The following is a 27027-nucleotide window of genomic DNA, read 5'->3' as shown; positions in this document are numbered from 1 at the left end:
ATTGACGTTAATGGAATGAGACTCCTGGAAATTTATTAGGAGCTGCTAGAAAAATAAGAAAGGGAAAGGTCCGTGTTGAACCATAGAGATTTTCCATTTGATATCAATTGCTATTTGCTGTTCCAAGGAGGATAATTATGCTACCCGAGCTGAGATGCAGATGGGCCAGGCTCTTCTTGGACAATCTTTAGGGTAGGAGAAGCCCTCCCAGTGGTAGAGGAAGTTGGCTTATACTAGCCTTGCCTGGGATTCTTTGATGAGCTTTGGTGGAGGTTAGGAAGGGCCAGGACTGAGGTAGGGGAGAATGCCACCTGGCTCTTGAGGCTGGGACCCCAGGCCTGATGCCCTCCTTATGGAAGTTCCATGCCAGGCCATGGGGAGACTCCATGATGGTGAGTGGCTTCCATGAGAAAAAGACAACTGGGCTGGACTTGACCATGGGGGAACGAAGTCAGCAGGTGCACCAGAAGGTGTCACGGCACCTGGAGGCTGGTTCTGGCTCCAGACTTGAACCTTTTGAGTCTTGGAGGTGCTGTGTTTACTCTTTTAGGAGAGGGGTCAGAGGCGTCCAAGCTTGTTGGGTGACTGCTATATCTGGGCACTGTGCATGCGGGAACCTCCATAGCCTGTAGCTCTCTTAATACAACAGCCCTGTGAGTTGAGTAATTGTGTGCCTGTACCTCGATGCCACAGCTGGCCATCAGGGAGGTTCAGTCCATTACGTAGAGTTATGCTGGTGATGGCTGGTGCAAGAGTTTGAACCTAGGCTGAGCCCTGAAGCCTCTGCTCCATACACAGGAAGCTGTCCCTGTCTTAGTTTGTTTTCTGTTGCTTATAACAGAGTACTCGAAGTTGGGTAATTAATAAAAGGAGGCTGGGCACAGTGGCTCATGCCTGTAATCCCAGCACTTTGGGAGGCTGAGGCAGGTGGATCACAAGGTAAGGAGTTCAAGACCAGCCTGGCCAAGATGGTGAAACCCCGTCTCTAATAAAAATACAAAAATTAGCTAGGCGCTGTGGCAGATGCCTGTAATCCCAGCTACTTGGGAGGCTAAGGCAGGATAATCACTTGAACCTGGGGAGCAGAGGTTGCAGTGAGCTGAGATCGCGCCATTGCACTCCAGCCTGGGCAATAGAGTGAGACTCTGTCTCAAAAAAAAAAAAAAAGGAATTTATTTCTTAGAGTTATGCAGGCTGAGAAGTCTAGAGTTGAGAGTTTGTATCTGGTGAGGGCCTTCTTGCTGGTGGGGACTCTCTGCAGAGTCCTGAACTGGCACAGAGCAGCAGATGGGGAGGGGACTGAGTGTGTGAGCTCAGGTCTCTCTTCCTCTTCTTAAAAAGCCACCACTCCAAAAATGGGCCCACTCCCATGGTACACCATGCATCCATTAACTCATTCATCCGTGAGTGCATGAATGGTTCAATACACTCATGATTGCCAAGCCCTCATGATGCAGTCACCTCTTAAAGGCCCCACGTCTCAGTACTGCCACTGGGGCTTAAATTTCACCGTGAGTTTTGGAGGGGACAAACATTGAAACCACAGCAGCCCCATCGGTGGCGTCACTACGGCACTAGTCCTAATTGTCTACATCTGGGACCCTCATGCATGCACCACGAAGCTGCTGTCATCTGGAGCATGGAGGGACATGGTGAGTAGGGGGATGCCCAGCAGTGCAGACTCTGGAAAGTTCCTGCAAGAAGGCTCAAGGGTTAACCTGTTTAGCTTCCATTGCCCTTATCTTTTTTTTTGTTGTTTTTTTGAGACAGAGTCCCGCTCTGTCATCCAAGCTGGAGTGCAGTGGTGCAATCTTGGCTCACTGCAACCTCCACGTCCCAGGCTCAAGCAGTTCTCCTGCCTCAACCTCCCAAGTAGCTGGGATTACAGGCATGCACCACCATGCCCGGCTAATTTTTGTACTTTTATTAGAGACAGAGTTTCACCATATTGGCCAGGCTGGTCTTGAATTCCTGACCTCGTGATCCACCTGCCTCGGCCTCCCAGAGTGCTGGGATTACAGGTGTGAGCCACCGTGCCCGGCCCTCATCTTTAAAATGAGTGTGATCTCACTGCCCTGCCCTCTGCACAGGGCAAAGTGAGTACGGAGGCTCTGACCCTAAGCTGGACCTGTCACTGGATGTGGAGCTTGCGGGGAGGTGTTTCAGAACTGCAGCTTATGTGGCTAAAGCTGCAAATGGCTCTCAGATGACTCTCTTCCTGCATCCCTGCTTGGAGATATTTTCCCCTGAAGCTCCTGAGGCAGGAGAGAGGTGGAAGCATCCTTTATTTCTTAGAGTGAGGCAGCCCTTCCTCCCATGTGTCTAATGTCTCCTGCAACCCGGCATGTCGTTCCCCCCTTAGTCTGATTAAAGACTAATTTTCTAGCTCTGAAGGTGGAACTTAGAACAGACTTTTTCCTTTTCTCCAGATGAGTGGATTTTGCACAGATGACTCAGACCATAGACTATGATGAACACAGATGCAAGAGTCCAGCTTTTAGGGCCACCTTTTAGCCTGCTGAGCCCAGTGACGAGGAAGGGACAGCCTTTTGCTAGGGAAGAGCAGGTGTGGTGGCTGGGCTGCTTGACTCCCTTTGGTTTCTGAAGGCTTAGTGGTTGGGCTTGCGGTGAGAGAAACGCCCAGGCCTTTAAAGACACCTGGCTCCAAGGCTGATCAATGTCACTTCACACAATGCCTTGGTATGTAAACCAACCTCTGGACTACAGTAGTTGTATCATCCAATTTTCTGTTGATAGTCTGTGGACCTGAGCCCTTTTAAGACAGTGTAGTGGCCTGAGGAAGCAAACCTGATTATTAACAAAAAATGGTGTTTTTCTTTTTTAATTTTTTTTTTTGAGAAAGGGTCTTGCTCTGTTGCCCAGGCTGGAGTGCAGTGGTGCGATCATAGCTCAGTGTAGCCTCAAACTCCTGGGCTCAAGTGATCCTCCCAGGTCAGAGTAGCTGAGATCACAGGTGCACACTACCATGCCTGGCTAATTTCTTATTTTTTGTAAAGATAGGGTCTGTGGTGAGCTATGTTGCCTCGAACTCCTAGGCTCAAGTGATCCTCCCACCTCGGCTTCCCAAAGTACTGGGATTACAGGTGTGGGCCAGAAAGCAGTGTTTTTCTGAGGGGGCCAAGGTCTTAAAACAATGGCATGTTCACAAGGGCTACTGAGGCGATCTGCTGCATCTCCCTGCACCCCAGCAGGATGGTGTTTTATCTTGACAGGTGCGTGCACACACCTGTACCCTTCCACCCCTGCACCAGTCAGCTCACTTCCCTGCCCAGCACTCTGCTGTGGCCTCGTTCTACACTTTAGAGCAAAATCCATGTTTTTGCTGTGGTCTGCAAAGCCTGCCTGATGTGACCCCCGCTGCCCTTTGCCTTCCATGCCCTGTGCTTGTCACTTGCCAGCCACACCGGCCTTTGAGCCATTCCTCAGACTTGCCAAGTTCCTTCTTACCTCAGAGACTTGAGGCAGGCTCTTCCTTCCCTTCCTGTGCAGGAGTCCACTTAGCAGACTTCCCTTTCCCTCTCAGTGACACAGTGGGGAGGTTCCCGGCCCCTTCCCACTGCAAGGAAAGCAAGTGCCTGCTTCCAGCCTCCAAGATGGCAGGCAGCAAGGAGAATGGGTTGGGAATGGCTTTGGGCATAGCCACCCAGCAGAGCTTGTTTAGTTGAGTGTGATGGAAAGGTCACCTAGACTGAATGGTGTGGGTAGCAGCTGGCAGGAGGCCTGAGAGTCATTTCAGACGGTTTGGGAAAGCCTGAGTGAGAGCGAGAGATCTTTAGGAGGCTGCTGGGGTAAAGCAAAATCACGGGAATAGGGAGAGGTGAGATTTGAGAGTGTGTGCGGGTTGTTCCCGCAGATCTGTGTCACCTGCTTCTCTGAAGATCTGAGATGGGGCGTGTGGTGGGGGGTCTAGGAAGCACTCACTGCATAGCAGTGAAATGCACAGTCTTCATTCTGGAGCAGGGTGTCCACAGATAACACCCACCCCATGGTCATCGTTCCCAGGGCTGTGCTGGCAGAGGATGCACGCAGAGGTTGTGCGCAGAGGTTGCAGTGCTTTGCAAAGGTCCAAAGCTATGTGACTGCTGAACTCTGGGAGCCCGTGGAATTTACTGCTGGGTGAAGCTGGGTCAACTGCCCAACTGTCCCTTTACCTCCCTTAGGAGACAGGGTGGGGATGGAGGAAGGGGAGCTGCCAGCTGCCAGTCTGTCCTGAGAGTGCCCAGTCACGAGCCACAGGTGCTTCCTTAAGTTTGGAGCTCTGTTCCGGAAGCAGTAGTCTGCTCCTTCCCCTACCTCCCCTCCCTCTTAAGTTTGAATCAGAACAAAGGCAGTTCTTGGTGAGGAGGCAAGTCAGAATTTGTTGGCTACAGGGGACAGGGCAGTCTTCGGCCCCCTCCAGTGTCATCTCTGCGTGGCTGCTGAGTTCGAGGTCTGGGGCTGATTTAGTCCCATCTATGTGTATTCATGAAGGTGCTACCATCAGGCAATGTACTAGGCTGCATGCGTGAGGGAAACGCAGAAGGCATGGGTGGAATCCTGCTCACACAGGACTCGCCATTTAGCCGGGGAGGCTGTGAAGTGAATGCGAAAGACCACAGCAGCCCCAAGCGGGAGAAGTGGCTTCATCTCGTGAGGTCCAGGTCTCTTCTGGCAAGAGAGCTTGTCTGAGCTGGGTTTTCAGTGTGAGGTATGAGTGAAAGGGTGCTAAATCCTTGAATGTCAAAACCCACTGATTGTTCAGTTTCCAGTTACATTTTTGCTGCAACATCACTGGTCCTGAGTAGCCTACTATCCTTAGCTTAGGAGTGCAGGTACCTGCACTGGGTACAGCTGGATGTATAACTGCCATTCCCTTCCTGCCGGAGGAGAACGGAATGGAGAATATTTCCTCTGTATTCCACATGTTAGAGATCACCTCTGCTCTGGACTTATTGGAGCACCTGGAAGGAGGCCTGATGGAAATCATGCTGCCTGGGACAGCATGGTGGACTCTGAGTCTCAGGAGATCCACGATTCCCATTGTGTTTGTCCAGTTATGCTCTGAGTGTCTCTTGTTGCTCCACATTTCTGGGCCTTGTTTGCCTTGACTCCAAGACTGGGCAGCATCCTCTGCTTCCCTTCCCTGCTCTCCAGGACTGAGGAAGTGGATTGAGCAGTCACTCCTTAGGCATTAGCACAGCATTTTTCATTTTGCAGATGCCTAATCTCTTTTCCCTATTGAATCACCTCCATAATTTTGGAGGTTGTCAGGAGGTGCCGTCATGCCCATTTCAGAGGTGGAGAAACTGAGCCTCAGAGCAGACAAGCCACACATCCATGGCTGCACAGGAGGTAAAGTCGCCGAGTCAGGGCTGGAACCTGGCCACTCCTGACTACATGGCTACTGTGTTCTGTCTAAGGATGTTCTGGTTATTTCTCAAAGTGTCAGGTGCAGAGTAGGATGGCGCAGAGTTGGTGAGATACATTCCGGGTGTGAGATCTGCCTGCACCCTCTCAGTGGCTGGCTGCATCTAATTAATTGCAGATTACGTGTGAGAGTGTGTTTGAGAATTGCCCGTACATATGATATCACAGCCTGAAGGGGAAGGAAGCTGTGCAGCTCTGTGTCCTCATTATTTATGAGTATTTCACATGCAATTAATCTTGCTTGCCACCAGTTAACCCCACCACTCCACTGTGCATGAGGCCAGTGACAACAGATGTTGGCCTCGCAGCCCCAGGGGCCATGGCAGACTCAGGGCTTTAGACAGGTCGGGGTCATATCTCTGCTGGTTGCATTTGGCCAGCGAGTGGCCAGCGGACAGGAACAGATGATGAGGACAGCTAATGTGCCACATTCACTTGCAGGAGCCAGAAACTGGTAGGGCTCATCTGCTATTCCTGATGAATCACAGCATCTGAGAGCTAGAAGGATTCTAGAAGATCAGCTTGTGTAACCTCCGCATTTTGTAGATGGAACATCTGAGACCCAAAGTGGGTTTGAAATGCCATGCCAGTTAGAGGCTGGGCCCACAGTCCTTGTCTGTTACTTGCTGTGACATCACATGTCTTTGCTTATAATGTCATTTTTCTCATCCTGTATATCTCCCACCTTGCTGGCCACGTTGCCTCCCGTGCCAACTCTATGTAGGTTCCACATAGCATATGAGCTGTGACTCATTTGGTTGCAAGGGACAGAAACCAGCTCAAGCCAGCTTAAGTAAAATAAGGGATTAATATCGTTCCCCTAACTCCAGCATCCAGAGGTACAGCTACAAGTAGGCTTCCCTGGATCCCAGGGTTGGATGGTTTTCAGGTCTACCCCTGAAGGGCTCTGTTAGGAGGAGAGAGGTGCAGAGAAGCACACATCCATGACCTGTGGCCAAGATGGCTTTGCCCCAATCCTGTTGAGGCTCTGTCTCTAAAATGACATGACAGTCTTGAGAATGTTGATTTGTGCAGAACCAACATGGAGCCCTGGCCTCTTCATTCTGAGATCCCATTAGGGAGACAGTGAGTATCACTATGGTTATGGGTTCCAGTGTCAGATGGCCCGTGTTTCAGTCCCGGTTCTGTATCGTCATTCCTTTTTTTTTAGATTTTTTGTTCTTCTTGAGACGGAGTCTTGCTCTGCTGCCTAGGCTGGAGTGCAATGGCATGATCTCAGCTCACTGCAACCTCCGCCTCCTGGGTTCAAGCGATTCTCCTGCCTCAGCCTCCTGAGTAGCTGGGATTACAGGTGCCCACCACCATGCCTGGCTAATTTTTTTGTATTTTTAATAGAGACGGGGTTTCACCATGTTGGCCAGGGTGGTTTTGAATGCATCATAATTCCTTTATAATTTAGGGCAAATCACTTCATGTATCTCAGTTTCCTAATCTATAAAATGGGTTTGATTCTAACACCTGCTTCGTGGCGTGATTTGGAGGGTTGAATGAGATAATTGACACATAGTTACACCCTGTGCCTGGCACATGGCTGGAGCCCTGTTAGCAGTTGTTATTAGAAACATTTAACTTCTCTCGGTCTTTCCGTCTGTGAAATGGGGGATGACACCACCAGTTCCATGAAGTAAGGAACTCGCTGGTTCCTTTAGTACAGTCAAGCCGAGGCCTAGCCTTCAAGGTTGGCAGTGGATGAAAAATTGCCCCTAGCGGAAGCTGAAGTCCATCCCTCCCCTTCTGTTGCTTTTCCTTCAGCCCCCCTTGCTGGTTTGACTGCTGCTGGTGTTGTCTTTTTCTTGGCTGGGAATCCCATCCTATCTGTGGTAGGGACTGGATTCTCCTCCATAAGTACCAAAGGAAGAAAGTGGGTTTCTCAGTCTCCCTAGGGTTTTAGACCCATGCAGCTTTGAGAGCTAGGCCAGTGAAACCCCAGGCAGGGATGGGACACAGCAGGGTCAGACATGCTCTGACCAGAGAAATTCAGGGGAGTTTTTGCTGCCTCTACTGCATAGCCTAGGCCTCGCCCCTGGATTGCTCCACCTTGGTGTGTGTGTGTGTGTGTGTGTGTGTGTGTGTGTGTGTGTGTGGTCTGGGTACTACGTGGAATCACTCTGTAAAGGCACATAGGACAGCCTGTTATTCACAGGAGCTCATGTGAATATCTTTGCAGAATGTGCCATCTCTTCCTGGAGACCTACTGATTTTGTGTTTTGCGTAGGCTCCACTATGCACAGTTTCACGTTTATCTGGAGCCATCTAATTAACACCTGTACTCCACTTGTCACCTGAACCTGGGCCTTTGGCGGGTTTCTGCAATATGTTCCTCCTCGAGGCCTTTCTTTGTGAAACATGTATGTACCTCGCTTGCAGCTCTCCGGCCCCTGAAGGAGAAGTGAGTGAGCCTCGCGTAATTGATGGAAAAGCCCTCCACTGCACCCCGCAAGAGTATTCTTCTTAGGGGACCAGCTGTCTTCCTTTCCACCCTCGTCCCACTCTCCATAACTGCTTTTTCAACTGGATCAGTAAGGATTTAGTGTTAAACAATATTTGGAGTCATTGTGGTGAAATAATCCAAATTGACTGCGCTGGGTGATGGAGACAAAGATATCTGCCATACTAATTTCCGAACTCTCCTGTAAGTGCGATATAGTGATTTTGAAAAACTCGCTCTCCTAATGTGGGAAACAGTTTGGTGGATCCTTAAAACGTTAGTAGAATTACCGCATGTCCCTGTAATTCCACTCCTAGGTACACATCCAAAAGAACTGAAAGTAGAGACTCAAACAGGTACCTATGCACAAAGGTTGATGGCAACCTGATGACAATCTCCAAAAGGTGGAAACAGCTCAGTATAAATGTCCATCATCTGAAGAATGGATAAACAAATTGTGGCATATCCATACAGTGGAACATGATTCAGGTATAAAAAGAATGAGGGGCCGGGTGCAGTGGCTCACGCCTGTAATCCTACCACTTTGGGAGGCCAAGGCGAGGTGGATCACTTGAGGTCAGGAGTTCGAGACCAGCCTGGCCAACATGGTGAAACCTCATCTCTACTTAAAAAATACAAAAACGAGGCAGGTGTGGTGGTGGGCACCTGTAGCCCCAGGTGTACTCGGGAGGCTGAGGCAAGAGAATTGCTGGAACCCGGGAGGCAGAGCTTGCAGTGAGCTGAGATGGCGCCCACCTGGGCCACAGAGTGAGACTCTGTCTCAAAAAAAGAAGGAATGAGGCACTGGTACATGCTTCAACGTGGACGAACCGTGAAAACCGGCTTAGTCCATACATGCTTCAACATGGACAAACCGTGGAAACAGGCTTAGTCAATACATGCTTCAACGTGGATGAGCCGTGAAAACAGGCTTAGTCAAAGGAGCCAGGCAAAAAGACTCTATTAAAAAAACCACATATGAGATGATTCCGTTTATGTGAAGCATCCGGAATAGGTAAATTCATAGAGACGCAATGTGGATCAGAGGTTGCCGGGGAGGAGGATGAAATGGGAAGAAAGTGCTTAATGGGTAAGAGGATTTACTTTGGAGTGGTAGAAACGTTCTAGAACTGGATAGTAGTGATGGTTGCACAACATTTAGAACGTACTAAAGGCCACTGAATTGTTCCCTTTCAAATGGTTAATTTTGTATGATATGAATCGTACCTCAATACATGATTTTTAAAAAACCTTCAGTTTGGCCGGGCACGGTGGCTCACAGCTGTAATCCCAGCACTTTGAGAGGCTGAGGCGGGCGGATCACAAGGTCAGGAGATTGAGACCACCCTGGCTAACACAGTGAAACCCTGTCTCTACTAAAAATACACAAAAACATCGGGTGTGGTGGTATGTTCCTGTAGTCCCAGCTACTTGGGAGGCTGAGGCAGGAGAATCGCTTGAACCCGGAAGGTGGAGGTTGCAGTGAGCCAAGATCACGCCACTGCATTCCAGGCTGGGCGACAGAGCGAGACCCTGTCTCAAAAACGAAAACAAAGAAAAAAAACCTTCAGCTGTGCCACTGCTCCCCACCCCCTTCTCACTAGCCAAGTAAGCCTTTCACTCAGTTCCATTGCTTCTACTGCTGGAAGTAACCTCTACTTTGTGCTTTTAATTCTGGCAAGTACTCCTTTAAAGCTAAAGTGCTCATGATGCCTTTTAAAAGAAGACTTTAGATAGTAGATATAGAGACCACCTTTTTTTTTTTTGAGATGGAGTCTTGCTCTGTCACCCAGGCTGGAGTGCAGTGGCACCATGTCGGCTCTCTGCAACCTCCGCCTCCTGGGTTCAAGTCATTCCGTGCCTCGGCCTCCCGAGTAGCTAGGATTACAGGCGCCTGCCACCATGCCTGGCTGATTTTTGTGTTTTTAGTAGAGATGGGATTTCACTGTGTTGGCCAGGCTGGTCTCGAATTCCTGACCTGATGTGATCCGCCCACCTCGGCCTCCCAAAGTGTTGGTATTACAGGCGTGAGCCACTGTGCCCGGCCTAGAGACCACCTTTTGACGCCTTGATATGAAATGAGAACATATATGTGGAAAGGCATAAAATTAAAAGGGACACCCCTGACCCTTACCCGAGTTATGCTCCTAATAAATTCATGCATACCTGAGTGCTGTGTTTTCTAGCCTTCTGTGAGTGGGACGGGCAGGGCAGGGCAGGGATGCTCGGACTCTCTGTGGTCTCTGATTTAGTCAGTTCGAGGCTGCTGGGGGAGTTCCTCTGGGGTGTCCATTCACTGTCCCCTGTCTGCCTCCATTAGATCCCATCTCAGGCTTCTTCCAACTCTACAATTCTGGCATTCACTGATGTGGGTGGAACACTGCTTTGTAAAAATGACCGTGCAAATGTGTGCTAATTACCTTGACATTTCCAAGCTGGTTGGTGCTCAGAACTCATACTTTAGGACAGGAGGCTCACAATAGTGACCCATAGCATGATCTGTTGGACCTGTGTGGTAAGAACCTCAGTTTACAGTGTTTAAAAATCAGATCTGTGTAAAAATGTGACTCTTGGCTTCTCTCAACAACTCAGGACTGGTGGCAGCCATGTCCCCGTGAAGACAGTGGATTGGAGTCGGGGACTGCTCCTTAGCTGGGGTCCTCTCGTCCCAGTGTACCCTGCGAGGACTTTGCTCCCTGGAGGCCCTATCTGTATCTGCTTTTGAGATGCCTGCCCTAAGGATTCATAGTACAAATCTTTATAAACACTCACTGTGTGTGTTTGTGTTTGCGAGTGCGCACATGAACAAAAGAGAGAAAACCGAAAAATTACAAATCTGGAAAAGTTAATAAAGATCTAGAACCTTATCAAGATTTTGCAAGATGTTTTTCTTCTGTACCTTGTGACTTTCTTCCATTTTTCATCCCGTTCCCATGAGTGCCTCACATTTGTGTTTTCTGTTTTGAGATTATAATTATGTAGAAACCATAGTGCTAGAACAGGAAAGGGCCAGAATTTAATCACACTTTTGATTTTCCAAAAGAGGACAGAGAAAGACTGGGAGAACTGCCAGAGGCCACACCCTGGGAACTGGTGTGAGTCCTGAGGCTGTGCGCTGCCTCCCAGGAGCCAGGCTGGGCCTGGCACTGCCCGCTTGGGGGATAGGTTTTCAAGCGAGCTGGACCAGGTGTGGATCCTTGCCTGGCCACTTCCTGGCTGTGTGGCCTGAGGCAAGTCACTTCCCTTCTTCTGGCCTCTGTTGACTGATTCAGACAGTAGGTATAATCAAGCTTGCTTCTCAGAAACCCTGTGAGAATTACATGAGACTGTGTATTTCAGGTGCCTCTCGCATTGCTGGGTGTGCATGAAACAGGTAGTGCATGGTAACCACTGGCCATCTGAGGCCTGGGAAGGGGTCTTGGGACATTTCTTCCTCTTTCTTCTTAACAAATTGAAAAGAATAGAAACTCTGGGTGGGCTAGGGGAGGAGGGAGGCAGGAGAGAGAAACAGAACGAAAAGTTAGAACGGGCCTGAGTGATTTAAAAGTTATATTTTGGAGCTCGATATAGTTTATCCTTTCTTTTGGAGAGAAAAGGAAAGGGAGTGGGTAGGCAGACAAAGATATAAATAGCAGGATGTTAAGTTTGAAAAACGATGATGTAGGTTAAGTCCATCCCCGTAGAGGAACATTCTTTATTTGTGCATGTGCCCTCATGAGCTCTGTCTTTAAATATAGCTGAGTATGGGCCCCAGGGGAGTGTTTGTAAAGGCTCTTTGAGGTCTTTGGAAAAAGATGCTATATAAAGCCAGGGAGTTATTGCACAGATCTATGTATATATGTGAGAGAGTGTGTGTGCGCACACATGCGTCCACACGTCACCCTATCTAGTCATTGCAGTCAGCAGTCTCTTCCCTTTTTAATTTTGAAAAGGCAGTTGAAGATCAATTAGTCTCAAGATAATTTCCCCCCGGGGGGCCTTTAGTGGCTGAAGAAGAGACGCCTCTCACCCGTCCGTTGGCGTCACTGTTTCAGTGCTTTATATAGCAGCCTACGAGGCCGTAATCGTTTGTGTGAATGGGCCTGTGCGTCATCTGGCTGTGTGTCTGTGTTTATGTTTGGGTCCCTGGGGACTGGAGGCTGGTCCCTGCTCCACTGTTGTTTTTGAAACAGATCATTCATGTGGTCACTGCTGAGAAAGGAGGGGAATGGTTTTGTAGGTTGGTCCTGTTTGAGGTCATGGTAATGATGTGTGGGACTGTGTCCCCTCCTCCCCATGCCTGTCGCATTCCCGAGATGCATAATGGAAAAGCTCAACTGGAGCCTGAATCTCTGTCACTGGGGCAGGAAATTACAGCTGTGAACCTGCTGGTTAGTGTTCTCTGCCGAGGCCTTGAACTTATGATTAACGCGGTTGACGTTTCTGCCCAGCTCATCCCATGCTCAGTTCCTGGAGCTGAGGGTGGCATTTTAGCAGTGGGTGACTGTCAGTCATTCATTTGTTTATCAGTTACGCATCTTACCTTTGATCATTCACCAGGTCTCACCTGTGTCCTGTGCTGGGCACTGGGGCCCTAGTACTCAAGGGACCCACAGGCCTGGGGGTGGGGCTTTGGTGGGCAGAGTTGCAGATGGACGCCTCTAGCCCAGCGGACAGTGTGCTTTCGTGGAGGTGCATATGAAGTACAGTGGGGATCACCGAGCTTTAATTGGATTGTTTGGCTCTGAGGACACAGAAACCACGCCAATTTAGAACACAAGGGCACAGAACCCCCTAGGGGCTCCCAGGGGCCTGAGACCTGAGAGTCCCGCAGAAGCCAAGGTGGCCATTTGTGCATGACTGCTTTATTCCCTGTGGCCACATGGTCACTGCAGGTCAGCCCTCACTTCTCCTGCTGGCCCTTGGGTAGCCGCCTTGGCTGTGTTGGTGTAGCAAGAGACCAAGACAGGAATGAGGAGTTCACTGAGTCACCCCAGGCTGCAGGGCTCTGTAGTAGCGCTTGACATTTCCAACATCTGCCGCTTTGCCAGACTCGGCACTTTCTCTGTGGCTGAGTGGGCTTGCCTTGAAGGGCTTTGCTGGCTCCCCTTTTTGGTGGCCCTCTGCCTTGTGGCTGCATCTGCCTTTGTCTCTGTCCAGGCCTCTGTACATGGCAACAGAGGAGCCTCCAGCCAACGGTCTTGGGCCCAGTTTAGGGTTTCATTTAAGGATGGGTTTATTTATTTATTTATTTATTTTTTATTTTTTGAGATGGAGTCTCACTCTCTTGCCAGGCTGGAATGCAGTGGTGTGATCTTGGCTCACTGCAACCTCCGCCTCCCTGCAACCTGTGCCTCCTCGGTTCAAGCAATTCTCCTGCCTCAGCCTCCGGAGTACTCGGGACTACAGGCACGCACCACCATCACGCCTGGCTAATTTTTGTGTTTTTAGTAGAGATGGGGTTTCACTGTGTTGGCTGGGATGGTCTCCATCTCCTGACCTGAAGTGATCCGCCTGCCTCAGCCTCCCAAAGTGCTGGGATCACAGGCGTGAGCCCCTGTGCCCGGCCAGGATGGGTTTATTAAACTGGTCTTTTGACCACTTGGGTTTTGGCAAGTCACTATTTCAGTGTGTCTCCACAGTCACCGTGGTGGAGTGACTTGGAATTCTTCGCTCTTGGGCCAGATACATCTGTCGCCACCTTCCTTTGCGTCTCTTGTCAGGCTGTGGCACATCTGAACTTCTGGAAGACTCTATATGATGGGCTCGGTTTGAGTCAGTAGCTACCCTTGGTCTCACTGATTGCAAGTGGGGTGGGTGGGACTGGAGGCCTGTGGAGGCTGAGTCTCTGAGCAGAGGCAAGAGTAAGACAGGGCAGGCCCATGGACTCCCATGACTGCTATAGCCAGCGAGCCCCAGCTGCTCAGAAAAGGCGTTCCCCAAGCAGAAGCTTGAAAGACAACCTGGAGTCAAGGAGGGGGCCAGGCCTTCCAGACACTGAGAAACAGCCTGTGCCAAGACACAGAGGCACAAGAGAAGGAAAGTGTGTTCAGTATGGTTGGAGTCTAACCAAGGGGGAGCAAAGGAGATGGGCAGAGGCTGGAGCAGCAGAGAGGACACGGGTCTGGAGCTTAGGAGAGGGCCTAGGTGGAGATCTGGGTGTGTGTAGGGTGGAAGCGGTGATTGAACCCTCAGCATAGATACAGCCTTATATCCACACAGCACCACTGAGGCTGGGCTCCAACTCTTTCATTGCCTATCATCTCTGTTATTAATAATTAAAAAAACTTTTTTTTTTCTAGGCGGAGCCTCACTCTGTCACGCAGACTGCAGTGCGGTGGCATAATCTCGGCTCACTGCAATCTCTGCCTCCCAGCTTCAAGCAGTTCTCCTGCCTCAGCCTCCCAAGTAGCTGGAATTACAGGCGCCTGCCACCACACCCAGCTAATTTTTGTATTTTTAGTAGAGATGGGGTTTCACCATGTTGGCCGGGCTGGTCTCGAACTCCTGACCTCAAGTGATCCACCCACCTCAGCCTCCAAAGGGCTGGGATTAGAAGCATGAGCCACTGCACCCAGCCTAAGTTTTTAAAAATTTTAACTATATGACAAAAGTTATATGTATTCAGGGCATACAACATGATGATTTGATGTATCTCTACATTTCGTAATGACTACCACAATCACATGAACATATACACACCACCTCCCCGAGTGAACATTTTTTTGTGTTAATGTTTGTGGTGAGGACACTTAAAGTCTGCTCTTTCTTCAGATTTCAAGTAAACAGTACCATAGTATTGTTAGCCAGAGTCCCCATGCTGTCATCAGATCCGCAGAACTTACTCATCTTCTAACAGAAAACTATAAGATGTATACTTTGGTCATCATCACCCATCTCTCTCATACCCCCATGTATATACATATACATCATATACATATACATGTATGCAGTGGAATAATATTCAGCCATAAAAAGAGAAGGAGTCTGAGGCAGCAGTGGCCCTCCAGCTGTTCCGTTTCTCTCCGTCTGCAGTGTCCTGTGTGGGTACAGCCAGTGGCCCCACCTGATTGGCACAGTGTCGCAGCTGCTGCAGAGCTGCCTTCAGCCCTGAATGAAGAAGGCTGAGAGTGGGGCGTGGAGGGAAGAACTTGTGATGCTGTCCTAAGATGGACTGGCAGATGTTTTCTGGAAAGGGCTGGACAGTAGATATTTCAGGCTGTGTGAGCCCCACGGTCTCTGTCAAAACAACTCATCAAAGCTGACTTGAACAATACAGAAATGGGTGGGTGTGGCTGTGTTCGGGGAAAGCTTTACTGGTCCCTGCTCTGTCCTATGAAGCTGATGGGTTCAAGTGATTCTCCTGCCTCAGTCTCCGAAGTACCTAGGATTACAGGTGCCTGCCAGCACGCCTGGCTAATTTTTGTATTTTTAGTAGAGATAGGGTTTCACCATGTGGGTGAAACCTTTTCCAGTTGAAGGAGCTGAGAAGCAAGGATGATATCATTTACTGGGACCTCAAACTGAAGTGTGAGGGACATGGGATTCAAAGGTTGATCTGATTCGAAAACTGGGGTTCAAGGCCAGGCGTGGGGGCTCACGCCTGTAATCCCAGCACTTGGGGAGGCTGAGGCAGGCGGATCATGAGGTCAGGAGTTCAAGACCAACCTGGCCCACATGGTGAAACCCTATCTCTACTAAAAATACAAAAATTAGCCAGGCGTGCTGCCAGGCGCCTGTAATCCTAGGTACTTGGGAGACTGAGGCAGGAGAATCACTTGAACCCTGGAGGCAGAGGTTGCAGTGAGCCAAGATCATGCCACTGCACTCCAGCCTGGGTGACAGAGTGGGACTCCATCTCAAAAAAAAAAAACTGATATTCTTTCTACACTGCCAGTTTACTGCCCTGAGGAGCTTAAAGTTCCACAAACAATGGACCAGTTTTTTTTGTGTGTGTGTTAGATGTGCACTTGATGTGTAGATACTGTAGCAAAATTATTATTTCCTTAACAGAGTTGGTCTTTTGTTTCATGTTAAGAAAGATGGCATACATGTTTGTTCAGATACTTATGTAGTTTTTATTGCTTCATTTCACATATTTAAACATTATTGTACCAGAAATTTATTTCAGTACATTACAGGAGCAGAGATTTATTGAAGTCTGGTGTCTTGCTTCCCAAATGGTTCCTTGCTCAGCTGCGTTTGTGGATGAATCCATCCTGTCCACAGCATTTTCAATGCTGCTTTTTATTTTAGATCAGTTTCCGATGGTTGAAATTGATATTCCCCTGTGCTCTTGCCTGGTTTTGTGGTTCTGTCTTCTGAAGCCAAGCAAGGAACCAATGTTGAGATGGATGGTCGTTTGCCTTTCAGCCATAGGAGAGGGAACCCCCCTGCGTGGCCAGGCTGTGCAGAGGCCACAGTGCAGAAGTGCTGCCCTGTTTTCACTCGAAATGTGAGCTGTGGCAGGTCATAAAGAGGAGGGAAATCACAATGATAGAGACTAAACGAATCATGGGCTGCGCGGCACAGGGGAGAGGAGAGAAAATTACATGTTCAGGAGCTCCTCTGCTTGTGTGTGTCACTCGTGCTTGGCGAAGTGTAATATTTACCTGATCTGTGGAAATCACCCCGACGTTACCTACCAACTTTACTGCCCAAAAAGAGTCACAAAACAGCCAATGTGGCAGTGAAAGTGAATGTGCGTTCGGGTTCAAGCCCGTTGAAAGAACATTTTGGGGGGCATGCCAGCTCTCGGTCCCTTTCCTTCTCCACCGTTAATCTGAACATGATGTCATAGCCGTGTGGGGAAGGTGGAAGGGTCTGACAGCTCGTCTTTCTATGATGGATTTTTAAAAGATTCCCACTACCAGAGTACTGCTTTGGCTGCACTTGTGGTATCAGTCATTTCGATGTTGATAAAAACACAGGTGCCTCGTCCAAGAGGCTGGAGATGCACCGTGTATGGGACTGGGGAGGGCAGGGAAGGATGAGGCCGGGGTGATAGAGTGGATCGGGTCAGCGTCCATCGTCCTCTGTTTCTCACAGGTGGCTTCTGGGCAGTGATTTGGGCTCCTGCAAGGGGGGCTTGTGGCTGAGATCTCTTTTTTTTTTTTTGAGACGAGGTCTCACTATGTTGACTAGGCTGGTCCTGAACTCCTGGGCTCCAATGATCCTCCTACCTTGGTCTCCCAAAGTGTTGGGACTACAGGCATGAGCCACCGTGCCCGGCCTACATCTCTTAAGGCTACTTGAGGCTGTACTTGCCAGGCAAGCATTGCTGTCTCTGAAACTTCCTGGGAAAGAGTTTTTTCCTCCTAGAATTTCCTCCTGGAATATAACATTTTCAGCTACGAAGTCTGAGTAGCAGCAATGGGGACCCCCTTATCCAGTGCCTGCAAGGCCCAGAACCCAGATACCTGCTCTTCCAAATGCCACATCGCTGTCTGGGGCTAATTTCGCGTATTGCCCGTGGTGATCTTGTTTCACACTTCAGAAAATTCTACTATCTAGTCTGCTGCTCTAGGGCATAGATCGTTTAAAAAATCCTTTTTATTTCTCAAGGTTGAAGTAGACAGGAGCTCAGTAAATCCCCTAACTCTTGAAAATATGCCCAGTTTAACTCACTTGTGCTTGTGAACCATACGGCTACCTTATCTCCATCTTCCTGTCTTCTGCTGTTGCGTTTCTGCAAAGACTTGTAATGATACTGATCAGTAATACTTGCTGAATGCTATACTGTGCTGGGCACCATTCCTAAGCATCTCACTTACATATTGTCTTACTGAATTCTTACAACACTTCTAGGAGATAGTAATTGTTAAGATCTCATTTTATAGATAAGGGAGGTGGTGCTCAGAGAGGGTTGCTAACTTGCCCGAGGTTAACCTGCTGCAGAGGCAGGATTTGAACCTGGGACCTGACTCCACAGACTGTGCTCTAAAATGCAGGACCCCGATCAGCTGAGTCTCTTAGACTGTTACAGGAGTTATTTTTGAAAGGGAAAAGGGAACTTATCTAGACAAGTCATCCTTAATAGTATATAATCCAGAGAGGTGAGGGCATGCTGTAACAGGCAAGACCTGCCAATTAATCTTGACTTTGTTTTCTTCCCTTAGGTGAACTGCGCCAGGCCATTGTGGCCATGATGAACAGGAAGGATGAGCTGGAGGAGGAGAACAGGTACTGTGATTTTCAGGCTTGAGGAATAACCTCTTTCTTTGACATTCTGCCTCTGGGGAAGACAGAATATAACAGATGAGGGACATTTTGCTTTCTTGGCAAAAATTGTGACTGGCTATTTCTTATCGTCAGGGATGTGCCACTGTGGTATCTCTCTTTTGCCTGGTGTGTAAGAAAGGAGTGAGAACCTTATGATAATGGCACCTTCATAGAACAAGCTAAGAATTTGGTAGAGCAATCATTAATTCTTTTTTAAAAAACAGCCTTTATTGATATTTAATTCACATACACTATAATTCACTCATTTAAAGTGTATGGCCGAGGCAGGCAGATCACAAGGTCAGGAGTTCAAGATCAGCCTGATCTACATGGTGAAACCCCATCTCTACTAAAAATACAAAAATTAGCCGGGCATGGTGGTGCACGCCTGTAATCCCAGCTACTCAGGAGGCTGAGGCAGGAGAATTGCTTGAACCCGGGAGGCGGAGGTTGCAGTGAGCCGACACTGCACCATTGCACTCCAGCCTGGGTGACAGAGTGAGCCTCCGTCTCAAAAAAAAAAAAATAAAAAATAAATGAAGTGTATAATTCAGTAATTTTTACTATATTCACAGATAGGAGTTAACATCAACACACTCAATTTTAGAACATTTCATCACCCCCGAAAGAAGCCCTATACCCTTTAATTATCACCTCCTTAGCCTAGGCAGTCTTTTTTTTTTTTTGAGATAGTTCTGGCTCTGTCACCCAGGCTGGAATGCAGTGGTGCGATCTCTGCTCACTGCAACCTCCACCTCCTGGGCTCAAGTGATGCTCCAACGTCAGCCTTCTGAGTAGCTGAGACTATAGGCGCATGCCACCATGCCTGGCTAATTTTGGTATTTTAGTAGAGTTGGGGTTTTGACATGTTGCCTAGGCTGGTCTTGAACTTCTGAGCTTCAGTAATCTGCCCACCTTGGCCTCCCGAAGTGCTGAGATTATAGGCGTGAGCCACTGTGCCTGGCCTTCAGGCAGCCTTTAGTCATCATTAATCAAAGGCCTGTCTATCTACCATGTTCTAGGCATCTGAGCACTTACCTTAAAGGTTGCCCAAATCAGGGATACTTAGGGCAAGATGAAATTCGGAGTCTTTTGACTTGGCCAAAAACCCAGTTGCAGACTCTTGAGAGGGCGAAGGGTTTTATTAATCTTTCTTCCCTTTTGAAACCCATGCTAGATACTACCCGACATTGGCTGCTGACTCCCATCTGACTTATCTTGACTGTGGGGTGGTCATAGAGGGCTTACCTGCAGTTACCCCCTGAACTTCTGCAAGCATGATTCAACTGCCTCCCTGGGACGTGGGGAGAGGGGTGTGTGTGTTCACGTCACCCTCTTACTCACACCCTCTTTTACACACAGTCATGATTCTCCTTTAAACCTCGTTTTTGGTCCTGCTTGACAAGCTTCTCTCTTGTCCTTTCTGGAAACAGATAAAAACAAACAAGCATGATTTCTAAAACAAAAGAGGATGTCTTCAAAAGGAATTTTTAGACCGCACCATTTTCCAACTAGAATAAACTTTCAATAGAGGGCTTGCACCATTGCGAGATTCTTTCTCCATGCTCCAGCTGGGGCTATTATCTTGGAAGAAGCCATAGATTTTGTCTTACCTTGTGAAGAACAATAGTCACTGTCCGTTACTTTTTTGTACTTCCCAGAAAGAAAGGAAAAATTATACCATGTTTTTGTCAGGGAGCCCCGGGCCCCAAGAGGGGAATTTCCTCAAAGCTCTCAAGATACAGAAGTCTTGGAGATTTCACTGAATGATCAGAGTGTGGTGGGGGTCAGATGTTTTTGATCATATTCTTTTTTTTTTTTTTTTTTTTTTTTTTTTTTTTTTGTGACGGAGTCTTGTTCTGTCGCCCAGGCTGCAGTGCAGTGGTGTGATGTTGGCTCACTGCAACCTCTGCCTCCCGGGTTCAAGCAATTCTCCTGCCTCAGCCCCCCAAGTAGCTGGGATTACAGGTGTGTACTACCACGCCTGAGTAATTTTTGTATTTTTAGTAGAGATGGGGTTTCACCATGTTGGCCAGGCTGGTCTCAAACTCCTCAAGTGATCCACCCGCCTTGCCCTCCCTAAGTGCTGGATTACAGGTGTGAGCCACCCCGCCTGGCCATGTTTTTGCTTATATTCTGATGTCACATGGCAAGTGTCCTCTGGATTTAGTATGTAGATGTACCATGGTTGGTAATTGTTTTCCAGAAACAGCCAGTTAGAATGAAGTAAATGGTTAGCAGTACCATGGTTGGATCTCTCCTAGGCGGTCACTGGTGATGGTTTCTAGAAGACCTGCTGTCCTGTCCTTTATTTAAGACCAGGGATGACGAATATACAAGTGAATCCTGTGCTGGCTGCAAGCCCCCTGTTGGAGGATTAACAAACTTGGGAATGTAAAATGCTATCTCTGCTATCTCAGATGCTTTAGTGATATAAGATATTTTATATATATGCTTGTTTCACCTGAAGCTGGCAATGAAACAGGCTCACAGTGTGTTTTATAGGCACAGGTGGAAATGAGACTAGGCATTTGTCAGATAATCTGTGTATATATTCTATTTTTATGTCTCAGATTATTGTTTTGGCCTCTCCTGGCATCCTTTCCTTGGTTAAATCTCTTACCTGGTGTAGCTGTGACAAAATGGTCTCATTGTAATGTGCTACATCTTTGAGTGGGGTATCTGTAAAGGGACTTGGCTGGAATTTGCTCACCTCATTGTTTTCCCTTGATTTATGCTGTCAGAAGGCTGGCCTGCTTGCAGGCAATCAGGAACATGGAGCCCAGGCCATAGATGACTGTCCCTTAATTCTTACTCTAAGGCTGTCAGTTAGAGTTTGCTATCTCCCGTTCACATGAGATAGACTTGAATTATGGTTTATGCAGAGCCTTGTGGAAAACCCATGGCTTAGGACTTTACTTATGTTAGGAACTGTGTCCTGGGCTCAGTGGGGTCTGGGTTGACAGCTTCTGAACAGATGGGGCCCTCTCTTCCCAGATCACTGCGAAACCTGCTCGACGGTGAGATGGAGCACTCAGCCGCGCTCCGGCAAGAGGTGGACGCCTTGAAAAGGAAGGTGGCTGAACAGGAGGAGCGGCAGGGCATGAAGGTCCAGGCGCTGGCCAGGTAGGAGAGGGTGAGGGATGGAGAGGTAAGCACATGGGGGCTTCATTAAAACCTGAGCATACTGGGCCGGGCACGGTGGCTCATGCCTGTAATCCCACCACTTTGGGAGGCCAAGGCAGGTGGATCATAAGGTCAGGAGATCGAGACCATCCTGGCTAACACATTGAAACCCCATCTCTATTAAAAATACAAAAAATTAGCTGGGTGTGGTGGCGGGCGCCTGTAGTCCCAGCTACTTGGGAGACTGAGGCAGGAGAATTGCTTGAACCCAGGAGGCAGAGGTTGCAGTGAGCCGAAATTGCGCCATTGCACTCCAGCCTGGGCGACAGAGCAAGACTCTGTCACAAAAACAAACAACAAACAAAGAAACAACAACAACAAAAAACCTGAGCACACGTTCACCTGGACTTTTTAGTTAAAAAAAAAAAAAAAAAAAAAAAAAAGCTGGGCACTGTGGCTCACACCTGTAATCCTGGCACTTTGGGAGGCCGAGGTGGGTGGATCATGAGGTCAGGAGATCGAGACCATTCTGGCTAACACAGTGAAACCCCATCTCTACTAAAAATACAAAAAATTAGCTGGGTGTGGTGGCGGGTGCCTGTAGTCCCAGCTACTTGGGAGGCTGAGGCAGGAGAATGGCATGAACCTGGGAGGTGCAGCTTGCAGTGAGCCGAGATAGCGCCACTGCACTCCAGCCTGGGAGACAGAGCGAGACTCCGTCTCAAAAAAAAAAAAAAAGAGCGACTAAAGCAAAAAAAGTATGTATTTTAATTTAACTTATTTCATTGAGTAAATAGCATATATGCACGTGGTTCAAAATACAAAAGGTGAACCTGTGCAAGTCCCTTTCTCTTATCCCAGCCACCCAGTTTGCTCCCTAGATTGGGTCATTGTTACTGATTCCAGAGATATTCCCTGTACACACAAGCAGATACGTGTGCATATACTTTTTTTCCTTTTCTTTCCCTTCTCCTCCCTTTCTTCCTTAATGTGAAATGGTAGTCTGTCCTATGCAGCATTCACTTGACATCTCAGAGATTGCTTTCGTTGGTCTGCATGGGGCTGCCCTCTGCTTTTTAAGAGCTCCTGACATTTCCTTGTCTGACTGCATCAGAATTCGTTTAAGCAGCCTGCCGACAGCCAGGCACCGAGATGGTTTCCAGTCTTTTGCTACTGCTAATAATGCCACAGTGAACAACCTTTGCGTTGGTTGTTTTTTTCCTGTATGAGTATATATTTTGGAAATATTCCTGGAAGTAGAATTGCTGGGTCAAAGTGCAGCGCATTTGTAAGTCGGACAGGGACCATCAACTCGCCTGGCATGGGCGTGAGTCGCATGTCCTGCAGCAGTGTGGGAGAGGGCCTGCTGCAGCACAGCTGTGCTCACAGCCATGGGATCCAACTTCTGGGTCTCTGATAATGCCAGGGGTGGAAATGGTGCTGGCAGAAAATTTTTCATTCCCATTTCTCTAATTAAAAGTATGGTTGAGCCTCTTTTTATTTAAAAGCCATTTTATTTCCTTTTCTGTCACTTTGTTTATGTACTATTAAAGAAAGCTGCAAAGTAAACCACCCCAGATCCCAACTTACATGCATCTTTACTGAATTTGTTTATATACTAATGTTTTTTTTTTTTTTAACTATACATGTAATCTATGACTGTGATTGTTTAGTCTACCTTCAGCACTGCTTAGGAGTGCAAAAGCAGCTTTTATTGTTTCCATACAGGCCTCATGTTAACCATTTTTACGTACCTGGATGTGGTATTTGATTGAGTTAACACGCCATATTAAATTGCACATTCCAGATTGGAATGATGAATTTAATATGGTCAATTTAGCATTCAGGTTGTTTCCAGTTTGTCCTCATTTTAGGTAAGATAAGCAGTTTATTGATTGTTCTGTAAATCTACTTTAAAATAAGACCACGAGATAAACACGTCTTGTGGATGTGCAAGGGAGTCCAGAGTTAAGTCAGTTTATAGCAGCAGCATTTACCTGTCTGTGCTGTTAGGTGCTGTGAATGGCTCTAATGTAATTGTTTTGTATGTCTTACTGAATGTTGGCACTATGATCCTATGTTGGATTTCCAATCTTTGAGCTTTTCCCCTTTTGTCATATTTTAAAATGATAGCTCAAGAACATCAAAGACAGTTAAATGACTGTTATAGTGTAAAATGTGCCTAGTTTGGCATTTTCTCACCTGGACCACCCTTTTGCCTGGCCATGCTAGAGTTTTGCAGCATAATTGCATTTAATGTTCAAAATAAAGTCTGAAGTCTTTAGAGACTCTGGTTCTTAGTCAGCAAAGAGAGATAGAATTATATGCCCTGTCTTTTTTTTTTTTTTTTTTTAAGATGGAGTCTTGCCCTGTCGTGCCCAGGCTGGAGTGCAGTGGCGTGATCTCGGCTCACTGCAACCCCTGCCTCCCGGGTTCAGGTGATTCTCCAGCCTCAACCTCGCAAGTAGCTGGGATTACAGGTGCCTGCCACCGTGCCTGGCTAATTTTTTGTATTTTTAGTAGAGATGGGGTTTCACCATGTTGGCCAGGCTGGTCTTGAGCTCCTGACCTCAGGTGATCCGCCTGTCTCAACCTTCCAAAGTGCTTGGATTACAGGTGTGAGCCACCATGCCTGGCCTCCGTGTCATTTAATGGCTTGTATTAGCAGTCAGCGCATCATTACTTGCAAATCGTGTGTTTCTGGGTGAATTGCTCAACTTCTGCACATGTGTGCTTCCTCATCTCAGGGATGGAGAGGATGATCTCATCCAGCCGAAGGGGCTGAATGAGGAGGAGAAGATGTGAGGGTGCATATGGCAGTGGACACGAGCGAGGCGTCTTAAGTGTATTCCACAGGAAGCATGTTTTAGTGCATGACAATTGTTGGGAAAATTTTATCCCATAAATGGGGTAGATAAAACCTATTTCCTAACCAGGCAGTTTTATAATCCCTATTTAAGCAGTGGGTAGCTAAGAGTTTAAGGTGTCTGAACGTTTGCAGTCTGCAGGCAGAAGGAACAGATATCTGTAAAACAGACCAGTATTTCAAAAGGAGAAACTAGAAGCAGGCAAACTGATCAGCTGGGTATGTAAGTTTTGAAAAATTCCATTGCTGACAGGTTCCAGATAGAGTTAACCTCTGCCAGTGGTCAGAAGTTTCTTCTTGCTTCTGGCCAGAGTAAAAGCAGCTGTCAGTGTTGGCTGACAGTGGCCTGCTCAGGCAGTTGTTGCCTGGGGGTGGGGATGCCGTAGCTGCTGGGGCACAGGCGGGGCAGTGGAGTGTCAGAGGCTGGAACGTGAGGCTCAGTGCACCGGTGCCACGCTTTCCTTAGGTGCGTGGGTGTTCAGGTGCAGGTTTCACCGTGCAGGTGGGTACAGCTAGGGCTTTATGGTGCAGGTGCCTGCCTTGTACTGACGGGGTCAGACTATGGCTCTCCTGCTTACTAGTTGTGTGACCTTGGGTGAGTTACTTAACTTCTTTGTTTCTGTTTCCTTGGTGTTTTTGTTTTTTTTTGTTTTTGTTTTTTTTTAAAAATAGTGTCTCACTCTCTCACCCAGGCTGGAGTGCAGTGATGCGATCTCAGCTCACTGCAACCTCCCCCTCCTGGGCTCAAGCAATTCTCCCACTGCAGCCTCCGAGTGGCTGGGACTACAGGCATGCACCACCATATCCAGCTAATTTTTGTATCTTTTTGTACAGACCGGGTTTTACCATGTTGCCCAGGCTGGTTTCAAACTCCTGGGCTCAAGTGATCTACCTGCCTTGGCCTCCTGAAGTGCTGGGATTACAGGCATGAGCCACTGCTCTTGGCTTGTTTCCTTAGTTATAAATGGTAATAAGAAAACTCTTTACTTCATAAGTTTTGTTGAATAAATAAAATGAGAAGACCACGTATTGGCTCAATGTGCTTGATAAATACTCAGTAAATGTTAACTATCGCTATAATTTTTCTTGAATATAATACTTATGACACCTTACCTCATCAAAAGTTCTATTTTAACAGCAGTAGTGCAGAAAGAATTAGGAGCTAGTCTATCTCCTACTCAGAAAAGTGAAATATTCGAATGCTAAGTATGCGCTTGTGTATGTGTATGTTTCACTGGCTCTGAGTTCATGGTTGTAAAACTGAGCATCACCGAGCAAATCCAGCATTTGATGACACATTCCTTTTGCTAAGAATTACTGGCTTTCCTAGAACAAGGTCATGTAACTAGCCTGATGCTTTTTGGCCCTGGGCAACTGCGAGTTCCTGAGGCAGAGGCATAATAATCATTTGCAATTAAGGCTCTGTAAGTCACATTCCTCTAAATAATTGATTGCCTTGTTTCCTTTTGAATTAAGAAAGCTCTAGCTATGAGACATATGTTAAAAAAGACACACATTTACATGAGGAAAAGTGGCTTTGAAGGAAGCAAGTAAATGGGTTCTTGAATTATTGTGGGGGATCATTTTCTATTTCTTGTCATTGTATTATAGCAGTGTTAGCTCTTGCTGTGGAACAAATTATCGTCAAACTTGGTTGCTTAGAACAACAAATATTCATGATCCCCCACAATTTCTGTGAATTAGGACTCTGGGGATGGCTTAGCCAGGGCATCAGGGTCTCTCATGAGGTTGCAGTCAAGCTGTTGGCCAGAGTTGCTGTCATCTGAAGGCTTGACTGGGGATGGAGGGTCCACTGGCAAGCTTCATCCTGTGGCTGTTGGCAGGAGGCTTCAGCTCATTGCCATGTGGGCCTCTCTGTGGGGCTGCTGCCAACACAGTAGCTGACTACCCAGGATGAGTAACCCAGGAGCAGGAGAGCACACCCAAGATGGAAACCACCATGTTTTTAATAACCTGGCCTTGGAGGTGACACATGACTGCTTCTGCTATATTCTGTAGTCACAGTCAATCTTGGTCCAGTGTTGGGGGAAACACACAGTGGTGTGACTAGCAGGAGGCAGGGGTCACTAGAGGCCACCTTGAAGGCTGCCTGCTACACGCATCAGGCATCTGCTTCCTCCTGGGGCAGATACTACCTGTATTAATATTAGGGTCATCCAGAGAAAGAGACTAATAGGATGTATGTATGTATATATATATATATATCTAGAAAGGGGTTTATTATAAGGTATTGGCTCATATAATCATGGGGGCCAAGAAGTCTCACAAGCTTCCCTCTGCAGGCTGGAGAGCCAGAAAAGCTCATGGTGTAGTTCAAAGGCCCAAGAACCAGAGAACCTGTGGTGTAGGTTCCAGTCTGAGTCTGAAGGCATGAGAGCCAGGAGTGTCAAGGGCAGGGGAAGGGCCATGTCCCAGCTCAAGCAGTCAGGCAGGGAGAGAACTCACCTTCTTTTTCTTCTACTCAGGCCCTCCATGGGATGGATGATGCTTGCCCACATTGGTGAGGGCCATTTGTTTCACTCAGTTCACAAATTCACATGCTAATCTCTTCCAGAAACATCATCACAGGCACACTGAGAAATTGTGTTGATCTAGCTATCTGGGCATCCGGTGGCCCACACACATGCATATGCAAAATTAACCATCACACTCCCCCAGTTTTCCTTGGTGGATCTTTGCTCCTTCCTTTCTGTCCATGTGGTTTGATGGGGCTGCCCCTGCCGTCTGCCCCCACAGGGCCCCAGAGGAGGGCAGCCCACCTAGGCCTGGACAGTCGGGTTGCTCCATCCATGAGGGCTTTACAGGAGGGCATGTGACCAGGATGGTCTGATAAGAGCCAGTTACAGCATTCTTGAGAGGATGGTGCCAGCCAGGAGTTGTTGGCAGCTATCTTTGCGATTTTGTGAGGAGATTCTAACCCCACATGAGAAGCATGCGG

The 27027-nt window shown here is 47.9% G+C and overlaps 1 protein-coding gene across 1 annotated transcript in view; it reads left to right on the top strand.

Annotated features, from left to right (window-relative positions):
- Nucleotides 1-27027, top strand: part of SNX29 (sorting nexin 29) — a 575039-nt gene that overhangs the window by 126522 nt on the left and 421490 nt on the right. Inside the window, exons 12-13 of the mRNA XM_030797722.1 lie at nt 17974-18037; nt 21074-21202. Of these exons, the coding sequence (XP_030653582.1) occupies nt 17974-18037; nt 21074-21202 (193 nt within the window). The remainder of the gene's footprint in view (nt 1-17973; nt 18038-21073; nt 21203-27027) is intronic.

Source organism: Nomascus leucogenys, chromosome 18 (genome assembly GCF_006542625.1).
Source record: "Nomascus leucogenys isolate Asia chromosome 18, Asia_NLE_v1, whole genome shotgun sequence".
Classification (NCBI taxonomy): Eukaryota; Metazoa; Chordata; class Mammalia; order Primates; family Hylobatidae; genus Nomascus; species Nomascus leucogenys.
This window is presented reverse-complemented; position numbering and strand designations above follow the sequence as displayed.